The sequence below is a fragment of the Mustela putorius genome, unplaced genomic scaffold, assembly GCF_011764305.1.
Source record: "Mustela putorius furo isolate JIRA1106 unplaced genomic scaffold, ASM1176430v1.1 tig00000508_pilon_pilon_pilon, whole genome shotgun sequence".
In the NCBI taxonomy this organism is placed as follows: domain Eukaryota; kingdom Metazoa; phylum Chordata; class Mammalia; order Carnivora; family Mustelidae; genus Mustela; species Mustela putorius.
The window spans coordinates 2,027,007-2,041,981 of NW_025421402.1; the positions used below are offsets into that span (position 1 = coordinate 2,027,007).

General features: G+C 55.3%; 1 protein-coding gene across 1 annotated transcript; it reads right to left on the reverse strand.

Annotated features, from left to right (window-relative positions):
* Positions 1-1,027: 1,027 nt before the first annotated feature.
* TNNI1 (troponin I1, slow skeletal type) lies at positions 1,028-14,398 on the reverse strand. The gene is made up of 9 exons (XM_013058139.1): positions 14,312-14,398; positions 10,923-10,961; positions 10,283-10,286; positions 8,654-8,695; positions 7,883-8,014; positions 6,895-6,984; positions 5,558-5,734; positions 4,516-4,625; positions 1,028-3,608 (listed from the first exon to the last, which is right to left on the reverse strand). The coding sequence occupies exons 2-8, from the start codon at positions 10,931-10,933 to the stop codon at positions 4,518-4,520; spliced, it is 564 nt and encodes a 187-aa protein (XP_012913593.1). The 5' UTR covers positions 10,934-10,961; positions 14,312-14,398; the 3' UTR covers positions 1,028-3,608; positions 4,516-4,517.
* Between the last annotated feature and the right edge of the window lie 577 nt (positions 14,399-14,975).

Sequence of the window (14,975 nt, forward strand, 5' to 3'; positions counted from 1 at the left end):
CTGTCCTGATCTCCCTGCTGGGGGTGGGCTCCAGATAGACAGGGGCCCAGACTCCTACCTCCCCCCTCATGGAGACAAGGACCTCGTGAGAAGGGAGAGGCAGCAGCAGGCATCTTGAGGGCTCTGGGACAGGCAGGGGGTAGCAGGTGGCATTCAGCCCTGGGCTTTCCTACCAAGGAGGGAGGAAGTCCATCTCCTGCCCACCACAGGCATCCCAGGAAATCCGCCATCCCTCCACCACCCCTACTTCTGGCCCTGGTGTTGGAGGAAAACCTCACTGGGTGCCATTTGCATCTCCTTTGAATGTTTTCCCTTTGGATGAGGATATTGGAATTCCTCAGCTGCTTGAGCAGGGCTCCTGACCCTGGGGAAAGGGGCTGGTTGGGCTCTCTGTGACAGGTCTGACTCCAGGAAAGGACAACCCCAGAGGCAGGCTGACCTAGGCTCCAACTGTTGGAGAGCAGCTATCAAACCTACCACTCGGGGTGAACTAATTCATGTCTCCCAGCCAGGTGCTCTTTTGGCAATCCAAGATAAGAGTGTCTCCTTCTTGGAGTACATGGGGGGCTCAGTCGGTTGAGTGGCTGACTCTTGTTTTACAGCTCAGGTCATGCATGATCTCAGGGTCCTGGGATCAAGCCCCCCACCCCCCACCCCCCAGCTGGGCTCTGCCCAGATCTGGGAAGTCAGCCTGGGGATTCTCTCTCTTTCTCCCTCTCCCTCTGCCCCTACCCTACACGTGCTCTCTTTCAAATAAATCTTTTTTTTTTTTTTTAAAGAGTATCTAGGGATGCCTGGGTGGCTCATTGGTTAAAGGCTCTGCCTTTGGCTCAGGTCATGATCTCAGGGTTCTGGGATCAAGCTCCACATTGGGCTCTCTGCTCTGCAGGGAGCCTGCTTCCTCCTCTCTCTATGCCTGCCTCTCTGCCTACTTGTGATCTCTGTGTGTCAGATAAATAAATAAATTTTTTTTAAAAAGTATCTACTTCTTAACATTTTGTGAGAATATAATGATATAATTCTGATAAAGCATTGAGCATCATTTTTATTATTACTAAAATAGTGACTAAGCATGTGGACTCTGACTGCCTGGGTTGAATCCTGGCCCCTCCGTCCACTGGCTGTGTGGCCACAGGGCAGAAAGGCAGTGACCTCTCTGTGCTTCTCTCTCAGAGGGGCGTTGTGAGGGTGAAATGTGAGGGTGTGAACGGTGGCACCCGGCGTATACTCGGCGGGCTGCCAGTGGGAGCTGTTCTCGTTGGGAGGCCCAGCTCCCGGCTCAGCTGCCCCTGAATCTGGTCCGGTCTTGGGCCTCCACGTGAAAAGAAATAGAATCATGGCTCTCCAGATACCGTGCCTCCCATCCAGGCCCTGTTCACGGATATGACTCCACGAGCAGCCCCCTCCCAAACGTTGCTCTCCCCCACAAAGCGGCCCTGTGACGGAGCCTGCCTCCTCCCTCACCCAGGCCATTCCCCGGGTCTTCGCTCTCAGGAAGCTTTTGGCCCCTTTGCCCTTGCTCTGCCCACCTAGGGGATGGATTAGGTCTAGCCCTGCTGGGAGACAGGAAGGACGAGATGACGACCTCCAGGAAGCCTCTGTGTGAGTCCGTGGCCCTTTCCCAGAGGGCCCTCACCTTGGGTGTGTTGAGTTGGCCCCACGGGCTCGGGGCACCCAGTGTTTGCTTTGAGTCAGGCCTGGGGCTGGTCTCCGGCCTTTGTAGGCAGGGTGGAGATCCCAGTCTGCCAGGGCCCCAGGTTAATAGTCGACTGGCGGAACTGAGGTTTAACTGAGATTTGGCTTTGGAAATTGGGGCCAGGCTCTCTCAAAGGGCTGAGCAGAGGCAGAGCAAGGAGACCATGCTTTGGACCCAGGCCAGCAAGGAGGAGCCCTGGGAGGCAGGGAAGGGTGGGTTTCCGTCGCTGCCTGGGCATGGAGCCCAACCCCATCCTCTGGGGCACGGACTGGCCCCATCAGGTTCTCCAGCTTCACTTCTGCGGTGTGTTTGTGCCGAAGGGTTTCTGTGTATGGTTGGAGTCGTGTTCTTTGCACACATCTGCCTTTCTGCCGACTGAGCTGTTTGTAGAAGAAGCCTGGGCAGAGTGCTGCCTCCGCTCATCCACTCAAGCTGCTGGTCCCTCAAGGGGCTGGCAGGCTGGGCAGCCCCGGGATCTAGACCCTGCCCCAGGGGGTAGTTGGCAGTGCACTTTGTACTCAGCTTCTGGTATTTATGGCAAATAATACACTGGGAGCTGAGGACAGAACAGGGAGTTACAGGGCAGGAGGAAGGGGGACTCCTCAGACAGCTCAGCCTCTCCTGGGACCAGTGCTGGGGTGGTGAAAAAGTCCAAGGGCCCCGGTTTTATAGGCTTAGTTCAGGAGTCGCCAAGATACTGTCCTGAAAAACCAGGCTCTGCTCTTCCCAGAACTTTGGTCTCTGCTCCATAGGAGGAGCATGTGGGAGGGCAGGGAGAGAGGCTGCCGCTTCCCCCCATTCCACTCCAGCAGGCTGGCACCCCTCACCCTCTGGGTCCAGACATCAGTGGAATGGAGGAAGAACATGACCTAGAGGACAGATCACTGTCCAGCCCACCTCGAGGCCAGCGGATGTAGAGGATATGTCCCAGAGGATATGACCCTACAGGAGCCTGAAGAGAAAATGAGTGGGAGGAGAGGGCATGAGGGTGGAGAGAGCAGACAGGGGTCCAAAGGAATGAAGAGCCCCAGGGGCTGCGATGGGGAAAGGAGCCACTTAGTGGCCAGATGTAGAACTGCAAAGGTGTCCCTGCAGGCGGGGCCTGGGTGCGGAGCAACTCCCACTCGGTGCCTGTGGGTCCCCGAGAGAGGCTGAAAGCACCCTGACCTCTCAGTCCAGAATAGCCAGGAACACCCAGCAGCTACCAGGGAGAGGTGATCCAGGTTTGCAGAGAAAGGGAATTGTGAAATCAAGCGAGACGAGGGGTTCTGAATGGAGAGGCCCATCTTGATGGCTGCCCTCATTAGGAGGGGCTGGGGCTGCAGCAGAGGTTAGGGTTTGGGTAATCTGAGCAACCTGGGTGGTTGAGAGGGTGCTGCGTGATGTCACTGGGGCTGAGCAGAATGGGTCCCAGAGGGACTTCAGCAGACAGCTGCCAATTCCTTGGACCTCCGTTCGGGACCCCGAGCTCCTGCCTAGAACCACCCTCATCCCACTCTCCAGACTCCCTGTCTTCTCTTTCTTCTGAGCATTCACAGCCAGAGCTACAGAAATGACCAGGAGCCTGGTTTTTAATGGAGAAGCTGTGATGCCTGGGGGGGCACTCTACAGGTCAGGGAAGCAGTGCAGGGCTGCAGCCGGGGGCCAGAGGGGAAGGTGCTGCCACACCTCTTCCTCCCCAGCTCAGCTACCTGGGGTCTCTACCCTGCGAGGGGGGAGGTCTTCGGACATGGCTGTGTGTCCTCTCGGGTGTCTGTTTAATCCCAGTTCCAGAGGAGGGCACTCAGGCTGGAGGGGAGAGGTGGGATCAGGATGGAAGGCTCCAGAAATGCAGGGTGGGAGGCAGAGAGGGGAGCTGGGCTGGAGGGAGGAGCGGGAAGCGGAAGCCCAGAGCACAGAGCAGCAAGCCGGCCTGTAGGGGAAAAGAGGCAGAAGCTATCTTACAGATTTCCCTGGGGGGCGTGAAGTTCTGGGACTTCTCACCCCTAGCACCCTCCCTACTGCCCCCATCCAGGCTGGACCATCATCTAGAAGGGCTTGTATAAAGCCTCAGCTTCTCAGCCAGGGCCCAAGCTAAGCGCCCCATCCCTTTCGGAAGCCCTACAGTGGCTCCTCTCCCTCAGCTGGTTAATTCCCACTTCTGTGCTTTCCTGGCACCTCGGCCTTGAAACAGGCCCTTCTCCTGTACCTGCTAACCCTTGCCCATCTCTTCCTCAGAGAGCTCAGGGCTCTGGAAGGCCTCCTGTGCCAGGGCAAGGCAGCAGGCCTCAGCACTCTGTGGGGCTTTTATGTGGCCTAATGTTGCTGCTTTCTCTAGCAATTTCCTCAGGGGTGGCAGGGGGTGGTCTTGTCTTCTCTGAATGGGACCCCCCGCCCCCGAGGCCAGGGACTCTGAGTTTGGGATACTTTGCCAAGAGGTATTTTTAAAAGCTTAGACTCTGAGAAAGTCAGAGCTGGAGGGTCCTCAGGGATCATCCAACCCAGTGGATCTCAAGGTCTTAGGGGAGAATCACCCAGATTCTGGACCCACCCCCAGAGTTACTGATTCAGCGGCTCAGGGGTGGAGTCGGAACCTTGCTGGCGGTACCGGTACACCTTGACTGAGAACCTCCAGTTTTGGAGATGAGGGGAGCAAAAACTGCCCCAAAGCAGAAATGATCTGCCCAAGGTCTCCGGGGGCTGGAGCCAGGACTGAGTCGACCCAAGCTGACCCCCATCAATGTGCCACACTGGGCCCGACCCAACAGCCATTGTCCTGGAGCTCCTATTGTCTGTTAGAGGCTGGTGGGCCCAGAAGAAGGGAGCTCATCTCTAGGTACCTCTACTGTGAGGTTGGAGACTTGGCGGCGTCAAACATCTTCTTGCGGCCTTCCATCCCGGACATGGCCTCCACGTTCTTCCTCCAGTCACCCACCTCCACAGGCCGCTCCTATGGGGGGCCACACACACATGTTGGAGACCAAGCAGGCCGGGGGGCAACTGGGGGCCCTCCAGGCACCAGAGAAACTAGGTGAGGGAAAATCAGCCTCTTTGACAAGAGGAAATCCCAGCACCCCTGCCCCACAGGTGAGGCCCAAGGACACATTTGGGGTAGACAAGGGACAAGCTGAGGCTTCACTGGAAGAAGGAAGCTGTGTCAACTGGGAGTTCTGGATGATCGCAATGGGGTGCCGGCGTCAGTTCCCACCCTGGTAAACCACAGTCCAGCCTTGCCTCCAGACCCACGCCAACCTCCTGGTCTGGTGCTCAAGGCAAGCTCAAGGCCACCTCTTCTAAGAAGCCTACCTCCTCCTAAACTGGCTCATTTTCCATTTTACCAGCATACAACCTACCATTTCCTCTCTCTATGAAGCTCCTTGGGCCGAAGACCATGTCTTTCATCCATGTTCCTTCTAGAGCCCATCCATTCTGAGTACATATATCGAGTTCAATCAGCTCTGAGTGATTTGTTGCTGAATGAGTGATTGAACTCAGTTCTCCAATGTCTGTGCTCATGTGTCCAATGGCCACAATGACCTAATGACCTCCTGTCTTTTTTCCGCTCTAGTGACAGAGGGCACTATCTCCCTGGTCACCCTAATTGCACATTCTCTTCACACTGGGTGCTGTTTCTACTTTCTTACTCAGTCTGGCTTCCTCTGAGTCCCAGTTTCCTCCTCAGATTGAGAGCAGCCTGAGGGAAGGGAGCAAAGAGATTTTCTTTCTCCCAAGGAGAATCACAAGGCTCCATCACTCCAAGAGGGTTCTAGAATGTTCTATCTGGCTGCCTGGCCTCCAACAGGAGCTCCTGCCTGAGGTTATGTGACGGAGTGACAGGTGATAGGACAGGGGGTGAAAGGTTCTGAGAAGAAGGGTCCTCACCTTCTCGGTGTCTTCCTTCTTCACTGACTTCAGGTTGGCCCGCAGATCCATAGACACCTTGTGCTTGGAGCCCAGTAGGGCCCGGAGCATGGCGTCAGCCGAGACCCGGACCCGACGCAGTGGTGGACGCTTGAATTTTCCACGGAGGTCCAGCACCTTCAGCTTTAGGTCCTTAATCTGCAGGTGAGAAGGAGCAAGGGTCCAATGGCGAGGGAGCACCCCAGAGCAACCTTCTAAGGTTCCAGCCAAAGCTACACCCCACATTCTCCAGCTTCCAGGCCAGACCCTCTGGGACACTCAGACCCACCCATCCCTTTCGGAACAACCACAGGTGTTTGTTGATAAATGAATGAATAAATGGACAGATAAAACACATCTCTGTCATGGTAACGGGAATAGATGGGGCAGTCCTACCAAACTCAGCACAAGTCTGGCTTGGAATGCTCTTCACAGTGTGGGGCTGCTTCCTCCTATCCCTGTGGCCCATTCCTGCTTCTAACTAGTCCCTCCCCTTGAGCCTTCAAAGCAGCTCATTGAGAGCACAGCCTTGACCCAGTCAGGTGGATAACCCCCCAAGTCCTACACCCCTTAGGGGGAGTTCCGAGGGTGCTATCTCTGGAGGGAATTCTGGGGAGATTAGTGATGTCACCAATCGTCATTTCTGCTGGGGAGAAAAGAGAAGAGAGTAATCTCTCTGATCCCGCTCCACCCCCTCCTCCCTGCTCAAACAAGCACCCAGGAGCAGCCCGCCAGAGCAGCAGGAGCTCTGCCCCACCACATGGGAGGAGAGTCTGCACGGAGCTCCTACTCCCACACCCCACGCCGAGGGAACGCTGAGCACCGCAGTGCGGGGGGTAGCGACCAGCCCTGGTCCCACAACCACCACTGTGTGACCCAGACTAAAGTTCTCAGCCTCTCTGAACCTCAGCGTCCTCCTTTGTAAGGTGCAGATAATAGCATCTGCTTCATCCAGAAGCGCGTAGGGAGGATCAAAGGATGCAGTGCGCATGAGAGCCATCCACAAAGGGAAGAGGTTATTAACCAGCATGTGATTGTTGGCGTGGGTGAGCAAAGAGGGCAAATCCTCTTAGACCGAAGAGCCTGCGTGGCAGGTGGGGAGGAAGTCTGTGCTTTTCATCTGTGTGATTATCCTCTCCCTGCCCATCTCCAGCCCTATGGGGCCGGACTGGAGGGACCAGAACTTCCCACGTGGTCACTTGCCAAACCCTGCAGAAGGAGGGGGACCTAGTCCGAAGTTCCAGCATCAGTGCCCATGCCCTGCCCCCACCACGCAACCAGCCTGGGCTAGCCATGCCCCTCCCCTCCTACAAGCTCACCTCCCTGGTGTTGTGGAGACATTTGGCCTCAATGTCATATCTCTCCTCATCCACCACCTCCACCTTGGCATGCAGGTCCCGGCACAGGTCCTGGGGGAAGCAAGGTTCGTCGCACAGGAACAGAAGAGGGGAGAGGAGTCATTTGGACCCCAGCCTCCCTTTCTGCCTCCTTGCCCGGTGGCTTTGCAATACCTACATTCTGGAAAGGACTTGATACACCCCTTCCCTCTGAGGTTCATGGCTGCTAAGAGCTCCCTGCGTAAACCCTTTGTTTTCCTTTCTGAATGTCATTGTTTTCTTTAAAAATTTTTCTTACCACAAAAACAATATAAGCAGGGGCGCCTGGGTGGCTCAGTGGGTTAAAGCCTCTGCCTTTGGCTCAGATCATGATCTCAGGGTCCTGGGATGGAGCCCTGCATCAAGCTCTCTGCTCAGCGGGGAGCCTGCTTCTTCCTCTCTCTCTGCCTGTCTCTCTGCCTACTTGTGATCTCTGTCTGTCAAATAAATAAATAAAATATTTTTTTAAAAAAATAAGCAAATTATAGAAAATTTGAAAGCTAAGTATTAAATAAAAAGAATAAACTATAAGTAACAAGTGATGCCACCGGGGGGAGGTGACCCTTGGTGACATTTTGGTGTATTTCCTTCCAGTCTCTTTTCTCTGCAGTCGCTGGCATTTAAACAGTTATCTGTGTTTTTCAAACATTAAAAACCTATTTGTAGGGGGAAGGACGGACATGTCCCGAGGCTCCCTCCCTGCACTTGTGAAATGGAATCTAACTAAAGAAAGGAAAGAAGGAAGGAAGGAAGGAAAGAAAGAAAGAAAGACAGAAAGAAAGGGGATCTACCAGCACCACCCCCTAGAGGCCTGTGCGAGGACATGAGACCGTGCTAGGGAAGAGCCCCTAGGGAAGGAACGGAGACTGGAGCCCCAGTGTTAGTGCAGGCTCTGGCCACCCGGGCTCGGGGCTCAGCCCCGCAGACTCACCTGCAGGGCACTGAGGGACAGGCCGCGGGTCTGCAGCGTGGGGATGCGCTCAGCCAGGTAGCGGGCCTTCTCCGCCTCCCGCTCCTCGTGCTCCTGCTCCCAGCACTCCTTGGCCTTGGCCAGCATCAAGCTCTGCACAGGACAGAGCCTGCTGAACCATGGACCCGGGGCCCTCACGCTCCCAACCCAACATCAGGGCTCGAGGGGAAGGAGGACCCCAGGCTGGTACCGGCTTGGCCCCTGGCACTACAAGCACCGTGTCCTCTCATGCTGGTCAAGGCCCAGAGCAGGCAGCTCCGGGAGCACGTGGATGAGATGGTCCCGAGGCCTGCAGGTGTGTGTGCGACCCGCAGGTGGGCCAGGTGAGAAGGAACCCTGGGCCACCACACACAGTGTCTCTAGGCCCCCAGAGCTGTTTTCCCTCACAGTCTTCCCCGTAGCCACTTCTGTTCTGTTTCAGCCCACAGAGCTCCAAAGAGAGAAACTCTGGCCAAAATAAAGCAAGCCCTCTGGCAGCCACCCGTGGATGAATGCCCACAAACTGGTCACTGCCTTCCCTCAGGAACCTGGGCAGGAGCCGTGTCTTCCTAGTTTTAGGTTTCCACTCAGCGACCACCTGGCTCCAGGCAATGGCCGGCCTCCCTCCTCAGCCTCCGCCCTTTGGCCTCCTTTTTTTCACTATCCCCTGACCCTCCACACCCCCGCAGAGTCTCCACCACACCCCCTCTGCCTCCCACTGGCTCTCCCCCCAGAGCCAGCACAAAGCCTCACCTTCAGCAAGAGCTTGCGTGAGGCCGTGATCTTGGACTTTCTCTGATGGTGAGAAGGAGAGAGACGGGTGGTGAAGTAGAGGCTGCAGACGGAAAATCTGGTCTAGGCCAGCATGTGTGTCCTCCAGATTCACCACCATTATACCCAGAATCCTCGCCCCTAAACGTCCTAAGAATCCTAACGTCCCAGAATCCTAGCGTTCCCCATCTTTGTGATTTAACCCCTCAAATTCGAGGAATGCTGTCGTCAGTGACCTCAACCTTGACCTTGACCTAGAGGCTGAAGCCCTCACTTTCAATCCTGGTTCTAGTGCTGGTGGGATCCTGTGTGGGTCACATGACCTCTATGGCCACCTCCTTCCTCATCTGTAAATAAGGAAGCGGAGACCCACCTTCCTCAGTCCACAGAATTATTACAAACAGAATGACATCATGGGTGCTCGAGTCCTTTGAAAGGCATGAAACAGACACACCCGCTTAGCGCTCGGCACGGTAATATCCCAGTACCTCGACGATCTATCATGTCCGGAAACAAGCTGTGAATTTCACACATCAGGATGTATGTCTTGTTAGACATCACAGCTCTTTTTTTTTTTTTTTTTTAATGTCAACACCATCCATCTTCGTCTTTCTCAGGTATAAAAACATTGTTCTCTCTTCTTACTAAAAATACTTGATATATTCTTGCCTGCTATGTATGCTCTCACAAGTCTTAGCTTGCAGCAGTGTCCCTCCGCCCCCCTGCCACCAGGGGAGGGGCCAGTAAGGAGCGCTGCTCAACCCCTAACTAATGAGGCTGTGAGGCCTTCTGAGCACTTGTAGCTCCTCCCGACCATGGGCTGTCGATTCTGGCTGCTGCCAGAGAGCAGCGGTCTACTGGAACTGTGCTGTGCATCAGGAAGGCATAGTGAGCAGGCTCTAAGGGAGAAAATGGGGGAGGATGAATGGGCTTCGTAGTTCATGCACGGGATGTGGGACTTCCACTCCCACTGTTCAGAAGGGTTTGTTTGTCCCTTCCACTCCTAAAGCGGGGTTTGGGCTACGTTTCAGGTTAGGGTGCTTGTGGGAGAAGTGGCCTGTTGCCGCAATCATTACCACCCACAGTTTATATCCTGTCTTGCACCCACGGCAAATGTCCGTTGCAGTGTTGTTTCCCCCCACCTCTTGGTGAGTTGATAGGCCACCTCATTTGACCATTGATCAATGGCAACTCACTTTAATAGGAGCCTCAGCAAAACTGATAGATTTATATAGCTATTGAGAAACGGTAAACTGGATTCTCTCTGAGAATCTCTGTGCCAAACGTCCCTTCTGTCAGGGCTGCTGATTCCCACCCTTGTCAGACCAGAGTCCACAGCCTGATCCCTCCAGTTCCTGACCTTGCACGGGGCACAGGCTGTGTTCTCAGCAGCCTTGATAAATCAGGACTGTTTCAGGGTCAGCGTTATCTGAGACCTGAGAGACGTGTAAGGACACCTCTTTGCTCCTCTCTCGATGTTTGGTCATTGGGCAGGGGTAGAATAACCCAATGGCCATCCCTTGTTACTGGACTGACTCTGTCCAAAACAGGATGGTCCCTCGGGCCTAGACAAGTGATCAAGAATGGTGAGATACCCCAGATCTCACTTACCTCACTTCAGGCATCCATCACAAGAAGGATAGGAGGAAAGAGCAAAAGACAGAGTGTGAATAATGCAGAAGACATAAGAAACAGCAGAACAACGTGGACGAGCTTGGGCAGTGATGGTGTGGTGACAACCATACACCAGAAGGACAGTGGGCATCAGGCAGGGAGACCAGCTCAAGGGCTCCGGCAGAACAAAATACAACTCCGGTGGCCCTCTGGACTACTGGGTTCTTCCTGGGAGGCGTTAGCCATTGTAAGTTGGGGTGGAGTGGTGGAAGTTCAGGGAAGCCTCAACACAGGGTTCCGGCATGGGAAAGCTTCCGTCCCTGGCCTTGTGGGCAAATTCCCAACGCTTTGTTCATCTGTTGAGCCAAATCATGACCTGGCACATGCATTTCATCTGGCCTGTGCAGACACGAACTCTGTAAGAGGCCACAGAGGTCTTCCCCAGGCAACCTGGAGCATAGGTTCTGCTCAAAGGCTAGCAGGACATGTGGTGACACAGGGGACCTAGTACTCAGGACTGTTTCTATATGAGAACATGATCTCCTGGGGAGCTGCTTCGGGGTTTGAACAGATGGAGCCTCCCCTATGGGGCTGAAATCTGCAGCACAGGGGGTGCAGGGTGGGTGGGGCTACTTACACTTCAGGCATGGTGGTGGTCGGTGGGGGGGGGCAGCACCTGGGGGCACAAAGCAAGCAAGTTGTAACTCCTGTCTCCCAACCCAGCTGGGCCCTGGCGCTGTGTCAGCCGCCTGGCCCAGGAAAACCAGACAACAGGAAGAAGAAATCAGACGGAATGGATTCCAACAGGTCCAGGACAAGAAAAATATTTGTCCATTGATTCTTCTTTTCATTCATTCACTCATTCATCCATTCACTCATTCATTCCCTCATTCTCTCACAAGACAGAGAAAAATCTTAGAAATGCAGAGAAGCACTCTAAGAACCATAAGTGGCTCTGTTGGACAGGTACGTAGGGCGGGGGTCTGCGAACTACAGACCCCAGGCCAAACCTGGCCCCCGGCCTTGTGTTGCGTAAAGGGTGTAAAATAAAGAATATGCAATAGAACATACAAAACCTAAAATATTTACTATCGAGCCCTTTCCAGCAAAGTCCGCCAGCCCTCGTAGGGAACAGAATAGAATCCACAGAAATCTGTTTGAAAAGTGAGGTCTGGGGTCTTTCACAACGTGCTGAGTTTAGAGTCTCTCCAGCGGACGAAGAGGGGGAGCACAGAGCAACAATGGGACTTAGGGAACTGCCATTTGGGCCAGCTCCAGGGGGCGCTCTTCTTGAGCTGGGCCGAGTCCTTGTGCCTGGGCGGGCACACCTCGCGGGCACAGTGTGACTGACAGCCCAGGGGTGGGGCGCGTAGGGGGCCCTGCGCTGCCCCAAGGGGCTTAAACTAGCAGGCCGTGCAAATCCTGCGGTCTACTCTCTTTATCTGACCCTCTCCAGGCCGGTTTTCCTCTCTGCAAAAATCGGGGTGAGATAAATTGTCGTCCACTGAAAAAAGCTCTTAAACGCTTCGTTCAAACCAAATTTTACTTGGAAGCAAAACAAATTCAAGCAATGCGAGCCAGCGCCACAGGCTGAAAGGGGTACCTAGCAGTCCCGCGGCCTTCGGTGAGGACCCTGGTCTGCGGAGCACAGTTCGAAGCCCCCCGACTGGGTTGTCCTGGGGCTCCCTTCACCCCTGATAGTCGGGGGACCCAGGCCAAGAAGGGGGTGGCACGGGGGGACACTCCAAAGCCAGACCCGACCCACCATCTTGCCTGGGCCTGGACAAAGAGCATTCCAGTAGAGGGTGGGGTCGTGCAAAAGATCAGGGGACGGAGAAGGACAACTCTGGCGGGAGCAGGTGTGCGAGGCAGGCATCCCGAGCTGGGTTGTGAGTTGAAGGATGGGGGAGACCTGTGTATGTGTGGGGAGACGGGGGCAGGACGTGCAGGGTCAGGAGTTAGAATTTGGCCCAGGAACCTGGTTTGGGGTGGGGGGCAGAATCTAAAGGATGTTTGTAAAGTGGCTCAGTCATTTCATTCCAGAGCCACCTCTCTCCTCTCCCTGTGTGCCTGTGAAGCCTCCTCCCCCAGCCCATGAATGGGGCTCGGCCACCTGTCCTGAGTCTCCCCCAACTGTCAGAAAGCCGTCTGGGCCTCCCACCTCTGCCTCTGCCTCTGCCGCCTGGGGAGGATGAGGCCTGGGGTGGAGAAGGGGGAAAGGGAGTGTGACCCCGGAGTCTCAGCTGTCACCCGGGGGCACAGAAGGAGAGGTAGGATCCAACCCATAAATTCCCCAGATATTTGGCTGAAATTAGATTTTATCACCAGCTGTTTATTCTGAGGGCTCCACTCCTCTGAAGACAAGCAATAAGTCCAAAAAGAAACACGAGCTGGTGAAGAAACACCTCCAGGTCCTTCCGTCCATCACCACCGCCCTGCCATAATGCCATCCCCAGGGGGCAGCAGGTCTCGGCTGAGTGGGGATGTGCCTCTCCCCTGGTGGGCATTTGGCCATGATCCCGCCTCCCTCGGAGAGCCCACTGTCACCAGTGTGGGGCCCTCCTGGCCCGGGCCATACCCGGTCTCCTGCCAAGCTCCAGGGCCCGCCCCCCAGCATGCCCCCTGACAGATGCCAGACCCCGGGGTCCCCAGCCTGTGCTCTGATATCCACCAGAATGGGACCCCTTGACAGGTCCTGTGGAAGACAAGCAGAAACCTGATAAGAAGTCAGGATGCAGATAGCAGCGAATGTGAGGTCGGAGGGCTAGCATTCCATCTCCCCCACAAAAGTAGCAAGCGAGGAGATAATTAGAAAATCCACCGCCGGAGGGAGGGAGTGAAGGATGGCCAGGGGTTGACTCAGAGCTGGGCTTTCCCTTCCCCGAGGCCCTGTCGGGTGGACTGGGAATGTCAACTAGCCTAGGGGACTGAGGCTGAACGTATGAACCTCCGTGTGCATAAGGATAAGTGTGTAAGTGAGTGTGTGTGTGTATAGGGACAGGAGCCAATCTTTTTCACACCTGATAATCAGGAACACAAATTTCTGGTTAGGCTCATGTTCTTCCCCACCCCCTGACCTTGGACCCCAGTTCAAGGGCATCCCAGTTCTCTTTGATCATTAACAAGCATTATATTCCCACACCCCTCACACCCTCCATCTTGAGCTCTTAGCAGTGGGGTCGACAGTCCCCCAAATCCAGTGGCTCGTACTATTTGTCGTCCACCCCACCCCACCCCCCAGCCATGGCTCCCAATATAGAAGATGCCCTCTGTTTTGCCTTCACAGACTCTCATGCCCCAACCCCAAATGCTGTCACCATTGGTTTTCCCTCTAGAGGACCCCACCAACTACTTTCTACTTCTCGGAGCCAGGAGCAGTGGACAGTGGGGCTGGCAGTCTGCCCACAGTGGCTCTTGCCCTGCTATATAGGTGGGTGGGCAAGGGGAGCCAAACATGTCCCTCAGAGACAAAGAACAAAGAGGCAAGATGGTTTCCTCAGTCCGCAGGGGCTGGGGGCTGGTCTTCGAGGCTCCCCGGAGTCCCACACACCAGAGCCCCTTCTTTGTCTTCTGCAGTAGGCGTGGCCCACCTTCCTTGCTCGTCAGGCTCTTCCTAAACTTCCAAATGCAGCCCCGCCACCCCTCCCTGCCGATTCCCAATGCCAACGCCTTCCTCCGGGCGCCCTCTCCCTCCGGGACCTGCTGGGAAGCCTGGGGTAAAACACAATCCACCAGGCTCTACCCTGGGGCCCCTTGAGCAACCTTGTGGGCAGTTCTGCTCCTGGCTCTTAGCCTGAAAATGGGCAGTGGAGATTTTTACCTCCAGTTACAGTTTTGCAGGAGAGATATCATTCCTAAGGATAAAGGACTGTGGAAGCATCTTGGGACCGTTCTTCTGGCAAACCCAAATGTACAGGCCATGGCATAGGTCTTCCTTCTCCAAACCCTGTGTCTTCTCTAACTCAAGCCCCGGTTTCTCTCTCTGGGCTCAACTTAGATCCGCAGTTCTGGGCTGCAACTGCTTACCTCGTTCAGATTCTGGGAGCTGGGCTGGCCTGTGTCTCGCCGAGGACCGCAGACTGTAAGGCGCAGACAGAGGGGAGGCTATAAAAACTATGGGCCACAGCAACTGGTCAGTAAAAATAGAACAGAGCTGCTGCCCCTCCTCCCACCCCCTCCCACCACACACACACGCCCCTCACAGAGCAGACACACGCTGCAGCACACACCACAGACCCGCCCTGAAGACACGTGTGTCCAAGATCAGGGTACACACAGATCCTGTGCACACAGAGGCCACCGACTGAGTCCAACCAGCACCCACCTAGGGGGACGCCAGCTGAAGAGGGGAGAGAATGAGCGGCCAGACCAGAGGAGGCACTGAGCAGCGACAGCGGGACCAGTGCATAGCCCAGGGCTCTGGGTGGGGGGCGGGGAGGCACCAGGAGGCTTGGGGGGCCCAACAGGGCTGGGGGAGGATTAACGTCTCGCTGACCTACATCTCTCACAAGGAAATGTAGAAATCAGATCCCTGAGCCCATACTGCAAAAGCCTAAGAGGGCTAAAGACTAGATCTGGGGGTTCTCATGTGGCTCTGGTCCATGGGCCCTAAGAGTTTGCTTGGGCTTGGGAGTGATGTCAACAGCACGGCAGGCAAACTCCAGCGAAGGTTCCTGGGGCTGAGCCGAGG